An 8,509-nucleotide genomic window follows, 5' to 3' on the forward strand; every position below is an offset into this window, starting at 1 on the left:
GCTAGAACGCCAGGTTTGTAACTCCTAAAAAGACCGTTTAAAATCATTTTTAGTGCATCTATTTTAGAAGGAATACAAATAATATTCATGTCAATAATTTACTCAGAATGGGTATCACGTCACTGCTCTTTTTAGTTGGGTGGGTTTTGGAAAGACGCGCTCAGACCAACTTTAAGCACCGGCCTGGTTTTACCTGTACACTCCTTTCTGTGTCAGTCTGGCTCCCGCTCTATGAAAGGGCGCCCATAACAAATCACGTTCGTCTGATTGGCTGTGTGTCTACAACTCTCTCAGCCCACCCACTGTTTATAGGACGTCTCGTACATTACTTCCTTCCTTGCACTGAGAAGACAATCTTAACCGAGAGAGCGCTCACCATGGCAGCTAATAACGATTACAGGAGCTACTTGCGGAACCCCAACGACATTGAGGGAGGTCAGCCCCGCTTCCCCCATTCGCAGAACTCGGAACCGACATACCGACCACTTCTGTTTGGAACGCTTGCTGTAATGGGACTGCTACAGGTCGCATCGAGTGTGGCAATATTGTTGCACTTGACAGGTTATCTCCATGAGGTAAGGCACGTTAAAATCCCCCTTTGACCGTTCGGTACTGAGACTTCATAGTTGCGGATTGTGACCTACATGTCAGTATTAACTTTGCATTCAGATAACTTTTGTTTTTAACTTAATATATCTACCGACTTATTGGTAATGCCAGATGTTTTTTCAGTTGTTATTTCGTAACAATTTCCTGGAATACTTGCATAAACAGAACCACATGAAGCGATGGATAGAGTCAGGGTTTGAAGTTTTACAGGTTTGCGGATTCAGGTTATGGAATGGCTCGTTGTTTCCAGACAAGCCTGCGGTTTAGGTGTGTGCCATCACTTTCTCTTTGAATACAGGCTGCTCTGTGAACTATGGAAGTGACAGCCCTGAGAAAGTTTCCCAATAACAGAACTGTTAACGCCGGTGTTTTTGCTTTGTTTGTGTGTGTCTTTTTTTGTTAACAGATATCATTGATGCCGGAGAGATTTTCCTCCGAGATTAGGGGTTAGCGTTATTCCCCAGCGTCCTCGAGTTGATCAAAATAATTCAATGTTCTCAGCATCTTATTTATCTCTACAAAACAGAGGAGAAAAGGCAGTATACGGTCATGCATTGTATCTTGTTTGTAAAACGCAGATGTTTGTCTTACATAGATTTATGTTGTTTTGTGTTTGTTTACTTTGGGTCACTCGCTGTTTACTGAAGTGTGTCCTTGGCAGCCCCGGAGAATAAACAGCTCCGACTTGGCCAGTTTCAGATACAGACCAGCTTTAGGAGATGCTTTGAGCAAAGAGCTGAGAGAGGAAATGCAGACCCCCACCAATAATATCAAGTGTCATCAAGCTTACTTCTCCTCTCCATAGAAAGTTTAGACAAAATGATACTGAGCCGAGACAACACTACACTCATGCTGCTTGATGGTGGTTTTGGAGTTGATTGATGTTTGGACAAAATGTACAAGGACACAAGATCTCAGTACTGTCAGGGTGCTTTATAGTGCTGGCATATAATGAAACACAGATTTTGTGTGTGGTGTGTGTGTGATTTTGTGTTGGAGGGGTCTCAGTTTGTCTGACTAATTTGACACAAACATAGGGATGTGTAACAGGAGCTGGTTATGAACTAGACCTCCAGAAGGAAACGAGAAAGAGAGAAAAAGAGATGCAGTGGAGTTGATGGGACCAGTAGTATTAGTAGTACTGTGTTGGGGACAGTGGAAAATCGGATAGCTCATTAGAGGGGTGATTTTCCTTCCCATGAACAACCATTCCAAATGTCGTGATCTCTCTGTCATGACTGAGGCTCTGATTGTACTGAATTTTGTGGATCTGAAAAGACACTATGAGCTGTAACCTGAATATATCCTCTCTAGTTGATGACAAGTCCATATGCTTCTGCTTTGTGAATGAGTCATACTTTTATTAGGAACCAGTTTGAGTATTGGCTGGGTACCAGCCTCTGCCATGCACACCTGTGGTAGTAAAGAGTTATGCGAGCAAGTATCTGCCTATAGCACCCACCACTCTTAAGGAATGTGCTCCTCATAACAGAACCCTTTCTGTAAGCTGCATTCCAGAAAGGTTTTGGCATATCACCCATTTCTCAAATGGATTTCCTTACCAGCAATGGCAAAAACGTCTCTTCCTGGTTTTTTCAGTCTAATACCCTTTCCCCTGCTCCCTGCTCCCTCCACCCATATGTGGTGTGTGCAGAGGTCCTCTGGGTTTTTGGCCATGGGATAGGGATACACGTATGCTAAAGATGGACATGAATATGGGACATGATGGGTGTTAATATAAACTCTAAGAGTTCTACTAAAGGTTCTGGAGGAACCACGGAAACATTTTAATACAGCAGTACATGTAAGAGTTGAGAAGTATTTGTAATGGATTTAGTGTTCTTTTCATGGAGTCTACCAAACCACCACCGCCATCCAAGCATCTCATCCTTGAGTAGATGCACCCTTCCTTCCGCTCAGTGATAGTTATAGTTTGGTACAGAGGAAATAGTTCTCCATGAAACTGCTCACAACAAAGTCTGTGGATTAATGTGTCATTTCTATTTTTGTGGTGAACTGTCCCTTTTACTTATCCCTTTTTGTTTCTGTTGCTTGACTATGACCTAATGAACCTGTCACTGGAAGAACTACTTTACCACTTGTGGAATGTTTTCCTCAAAGTGCGTCCATGGAGAATCTGTGAGTACACAGTATCTCTTCTCCTGACACTCATTTTTCTGCTTCTCCCACCAGGTAGATCTCTCCTCAGTTTCGCATCGACCAATGGAGGTAGGTTGACCCCTGCATCATCCCCGGTGACACAATCTCAAACCTTTTGATTGTTGGACATTCTTGGTTCCTTGAATGAGGAAAGTGCTTGTTAAACTATGCACCACACCCATGACAGTCGCATAATTTACTTTCAAGAATATTTAAAAGTATTTCATTTCCTCATCACTGGTAGACAAACACTGCACAAAGAATGTTGGCTTGTGAGAAGTTGTGTGTAGTTAGCAATTACGTTAGTAAGTCATTAGTGCTGCAAGTGCTACAGTATATCAATCAAAAACAATATTAACCAAACTTGTGTTGGAGGTTTAGAGTCCTTTAGTCTAGTTTCAAAGAGAAAGAGAGCTCTACGAGACCTGGTGCACGCAGTATCGGTACATCTTTCAGTGTTTCCCCTACCATTAGGGGAAACACCCCCCCAACGGCACCCCCCGCCCCCCCTGGAAGGTCAAGTTAATAATAAAAAATTAAAATCTTTTATTTATTTATTCTTTTATATAGCGCCAGATTACAAAATAAGTCATTTAAGGTTTCCTATAAAACAGGTCTATAGCTTGCTCTTTTATTAAACAAACTAAATGGCCTTATGTTATTTATCTTATTTACACAACAGCATTTAATTTCTGTCTCTACATGGTCGCCCGCCCCACCCACCCCGCCCGCCCGCCGCCACCCCCCCCACCCCCCCAAGCTGTACACCTAGGGAAAACACTGTCTTTAAAGTGTGCCTTATTAGTCTACTAGTTGTAGTGAGCAGTACTCAGTACACTCAGATAACAGATAAGTGCAACAAATCAGCTCTCCTCTCCATTGGATGACATAACTTTTTGGTGTTGCATACTGTGTCCATCTTAACCTCAGTAACCTTGGTAACCACGTGATCAGTAGCAGTGGCACAAACGGAGCGGTCACAAAGGAACGCTCCATTGTTTGATAGTGGGTTTTTTTTGGAATCCCTTTTTTGGAACGTTTGGCCACTTTATTGGCACACATTTCCCCCTGCACAAGCAGAATCTTTCCAGGAAGTAAAACAACAGAGAAAAGAAGACTGCTTTGCTTTACTTTGCTCGCTGTGTTTTGTTTCCCATAATTCAAAAATTCCCTTTGAAATGATGTATTTGTATTTGCCCTGGTTGCCCCAGCGGAGTACTAAGAAAAACCACCCACCCTGCCTGGGACTGAGCGACTCATTGTGTTGTGAGATCCGATATGTTTCCCAGGGAGCAGTTTGAGTAGAACTCAGAGGTTTATGAGGTGTCAGGGTGACAGGTCCGCTTGGCCTGAGTTCTGTTGTGATAGAGTCTGTCCCGGAACCACTGCAGGTCCTCAGACAGATGCGTGGGTGTGGTAAAGATCACGCATTACTTTGGATATGACGTTTGTCTTATTTGGCTTTGTCAAGGGCCCTTTGAAGTGAGGTAGGATGTCCAGGCCCGGCAAGCTGAGGCCTCTCTGACTGCTGTAGGTCTGGGGCAGGTCTGGGTCTAGGCCTAAGTTCAACAAGGAACACTTCAAACAAGTGACCCGTTATTGTCCCCCATTACTTTCTGCAGCCTCTTGAGCAATGATTTAAAGAATTTTATCGAGTGTAGGATTTGGTTGATTTTATTCGAAAACGCTGTGTAGAGAAGAGAGAGATGAGGCAGCTCTTGCTGACAGGGCAGTTGTTCAGATGTGGTAGAGGAGGCCTTGGATTCCAGGTCAGTGGACTTTGGCCAATCAATTATATTCATCAATCAATGACTACCTGTGAGAAAAGACAATGGATTTTATGTTTCAAGAACTTGAACAGAATAAATCTGCCTTCACAGCAGTCAGTAGCTTGACTGTTATTACCCTAAGGGCAGACAGACAGTTAAACAGTAACTATTCCAGCTGCTATCTGGTTGAGTGGTATGAGATTGTGGGGTTTGTTTGGGATCCCAAATCAGGGATGAATCCCACCATGGTCGAGCTCGTCGGATGATGTCTGTGATTTCTCCAAGCCTTGGCAAATTGTTTTTGGACGACAAACAGCACTTATCCCGCGGCGATTTTTGTCTTTGCCTGTATGCAGATCTGTCCATTCTGTTTTGTTATTGTAATCATTCTCTCGGGTGTAAATTGGTCTGAAATGATTGAAACAAGTTGAAACACTTACATTATGTTTTTAAGACTGCATTCTTGAATCAGTCATCTGGCAAAATGTTCCCCTATCAGAGAGATTCATTTTCAAACCAGTTTAGTGAGATCAAGTATGTGTAAACGTGCCCGGAGACGGTGTATGCCTCTATGGGCTCAGTCTTGTCTCCTGATCCTGTGGAGGGTACACCATGAATATGTTTTTTCATCAGCCATCAAACAGAAATATCACCCTGGGGGTTGATTCAGAACTTCAACCGTGCAAAAAAACATGAGAGCAGTTCCATCTCCTCACGTCAAACAGTTGAAGATTCTGACCACAGTGTCTGGTGTTTAGAGCTCGGAGTGGCTCAGAACTTTCCAGGGAGAACTGTACTGAGAACTGTGGGAAATCGATGGAAATACATACACATGTACACTGTACATGGACTTCCTGTATCAATTACTTGCACACACAGAGACAAGAGAATGTTACGTGACGGGTTTAAACTTTGAGAAACGGTCTATTGTGTCCAAAGATAAATATTACAGAGATATTTCTATCTATCATTTGTGACATGTGCAATTTGAGGCCAAAATGTTGTTAAACAATTGGATTTTAATTGAGAAGCGTGCCTACTGATAGTGTGTGGTTTAGTAATGTTATGTAAACCATGAGTCTGTTGTGTGCACTGTCACTCTATTAATGACCATGTCCTGTCCCCACAGGAAGTGCAGACAGAGCCGATCATTGCAGATGCACTGAAGGATCCAAGGAAAGGCAGACGGTGCAAGGCCCAAGCAAAGGAAGGACTCCCATTCGCCCATCTACCCATCATACCAAACAAAAACAGTGACACAGGTAAGTCCAGAACTACGAGGACAACAGACATCATACAGTCCCTGATTTGTGATTTGAATGGATTTAGCTTCTATAGATTTGTGAAAGGATGACACTAATTATCTTCACTGTAGTCAAGTCTGACCTGCACGTACGGCATCTGACCGCTACTGTCGTCACGATTCCAGACTCAAAGGTTCACACGGCTATGATCCACTGGGACCAATCCCAGGGCAACCTGGAGAGGATGAACTACCACAACGGGCGCCTCATCGTGGAGAAGGAGGGCCTCTACTACATCTATGCCAAGACCTGCTTCCGCTACCTCAAAACGGAGGTGCCGCCCGTAAACATGAGCAACCTTCAGCTCATGCAGTACATCTCCCACGAGAAGCACACCTCACAGAACGTCGATCCCGTTCAACTGATGAAGACGGGCAGCACCGTGCGCTGGGACGACACCGAGTACAACATGTACTGTGCCCAGCAGGGCCTGGCTATGACGTTGAAGCAAGGGGACAGCCTCTTTGTGGAAGTGTCCAATATCAGGTTTCTGGACCCAGACTCTCAGGGGACGTACTTTGGGGTGATGATGTTGAGCAATTGCGAGGTCTGACCGAAGGGAGGATGTGCTACTGAACGTAAATATGTACATCTTACTGCAAATGAACCACTGAGGGAGCACTTGCTACGTGCAAGAGCACTGAATTTTGTTTTGTTTTGTTGATATAATGTATATTTTCGATTGAGATCTTTTATTCTATATCACTCTTCATCAGATAGTTTCATTCTCTTTTTGTCCAAAAAGAGACACAGGACTTGTGGATATTCAGGTGAGGTGTGAATACCATTACCTACTCAATAAACCCTTAGCAAATCTCATCTGAGCACAATTAGTTTTGTTCAATGGCATTTTGCTACATTTGCAAAATGCCGTCCATTCCATTTGAAAAAATGTAGCGAGCAAAATTAAGAATGCTTGTATACTTCCATTTAAATTCCCCTTGCTTGTTGTAAAAGGGCATGGATAACTTTCTCCAGATATGCCAGACCTTCAGTGGAGGATGAACTGTGCTTGTTTATCACCAAGTTTCAGGAAGTCATCCGTCATATCTAGTAGATAATATAATAGTTTAGTTTACTAAACGTTGTCATGGTTATAAAAACACAGCTGTGACTTCATGTCCCTGGTAGTGAGTGCTGGTGAGTAGACAGCAGTCTGGTTCTCAGTAGTAACCTACAGAGGCTGCAGAAGTAAAACATTTGAAATTCAGCAGTCAACTGTTGCATGACTGAATATTTGCTGATAGACAGCCAGAAATGGATTGGTGAACAGTTGCTCTCTAGTACACACAGTTCCGTGACATAGTACTTCACTGCTATTTCTGTTTTCCAAGAAAATATACATTGAACAGTATATCAATAATTGCATTGGTTGTGTCTATATTTCACTGGTAAAAACTGAACGACACCTTGTAGTGTGAATGGCACATCATCTGGATGTCTGAAGTTTTGGGATGTTTTTGTCCCTATTGCAGTGGTGTCCACCTATTCACCCAATGTAAGTACTAATCTGATGGGAGTAGTGGTATTCAAAGTACACAAACAAGTTATCAATACATCAGATAGCTGGACTGTCTGACCAAACAAGCAAAAAATAGAGATTATTGTCTTATGAAACTAGTGGAACCAAATCGACTTTGGATCCATCTTTAATTTAAACCTCCTTTTTTTCATTTGACTCTTTACTGAGGTAAATGGGAATATGCACAAAATGTATTTATTTATTAGATGTCAAAGATGGATCATTGTTACAATGATCAGTCAACTGTAAATCAATATTTTGTATTGCATTTTGCAGCACTTAGATCCTTAGTAGATGCGCTTTTCCATTGAAACACAGGGGCTCAATATTAGATTAAATATTTATGTACATTTGTTCTCTGACAATTCTGTGTGCTCTTGCCTAGCGAAAGCAGAATATACTTTTCTTGCCATAAGATTGTAGCAAACTTAAAGAAAAACATTTTTCATCTTGTATTTGTTTATTTATATCAGTTTAACAAATAAAACAATTACTTTTCTAAAGAGTTTCACAGTTTATTATTATTATTGTTTATTCTTTTCTTTTGTGGTCATTTTAACATGGAGCATATGAAAGACATACAGCTACAGTCATTCACAATAACATACTTAGTAAGCCATCCATCTCTACTCCCTGATACACAGCCACGATCTTACTGAGGTACCGCCCCTGTATTGCACAGCTAACTCAGAGCAGATATCTGGACCACAGAGGGACCTGGGGAAAATAAACTAAAACAGATGAGAATAACGCTGAGAATATTATACCAACATGTACTGTATTGTGTGCGGGGAATATGTGACCAAACCACTGAGAGCCATCAATGTGATTTTCAGCAATGGATTTTGCAAAAGAGAGAGAGCGAGAGAGTGTGTGAGAGAGAGGGAGTGAGGATAGATCAGGGGAGCTAGTACCATCCAGACAGTCCCCCTATTGTGTTTTTTGGGTTTTTCACAGTCTCATATGGTCTGGCAGTGGTTGGTGTTCACATCCATTTGAAGAGACCTCACATGGATTCCAGGGGGAGGGGAGGTTAAGGGCTGGGGATGGGGAGGTTAAGAGCTGGAGATGGGTTGGTTAGAGGCTGAAGAATGGGATATTTTTTGAGACTGTAGGTGGGGAGGTTAAGGGCTGGAGATGGGGAG

General features: G+C 42.5%; 1 protein-coding gene across 2 annotated transcripts; it reads left to right on the forward strand.

The window, feature by feature from the left end:
• The first annotated feature begins 354 nt into the window (after positions 1-354).
• tnfsf11 (TNF superfamily member 11) lies at positions 355-7,835 on the forward strand. 2 transcript variants are annotated; one of them, XM_067258348.1, is made up of 4 exons: positions 355-575; positions 2,803-2,838; positions 5,668-5,800; positions 5,914-7,835. In XM_067258348.1, exons 1-4 carry the CDS (start codon positions 378-380, stop codon positions 6,393-6,395), a joined length of 849 nt encoding a protein of 282 aa, XP_067114449.1. In that variant the 5' UTR covers positions 355-377; the 3' UTR covers positions 6,396-7,835. The 2 variants fall into 2 exon arrangements, with proteins under 2 accessions (XP_067114449.1, XP_067114455.1); XM_067258354.1 differs by having other exon boundaries at positions 5,968-7,835.
• The last annotated feature ends 674 nt before the right edge of the window (positions 7,836-8,509 follow it).

The sequence above is a fragment of the Osmerus mordax genome, chromosome 2 (assembly GCF_038355195.1).
Source record: "Osmerus mordax isolate fOsmMor3 chromosome 2, fOsmMor3.pri, whole genome shotgun sequence".
NCBI classification, from domain to species: domain Eukaryota; kingdom Metazoa; phylum Chordata; class Actinopteri; order Osmeriformes; family Osmeridae; genus Osmerus; species Osmerus mordax.

Bases quoted from the DNA above. Each gene is read 5' to 3' on its own strand.
- tnfsf11 (XM_067258348.1), top strand. From the start codon at position 378: ATGGCAGCTAATAACGATTACAGGAGCTACTTGCGGAACCCCAACGAC. The intron at 2,839-5,667 runs GTAGGTTGACCC...CTGTCCCCACAG, and splicing joins TTTCGCATCGACCAATGGAG to GAAGTGCAGACAGAGCCGAT. The intron at 5,801-5,913 runs GTAAGTCCAGAA...TCTTCACTGTAG, and splicing joins AAACAAAAACAGTGACACAG to TCAAGTCTGACCTGCACGTA.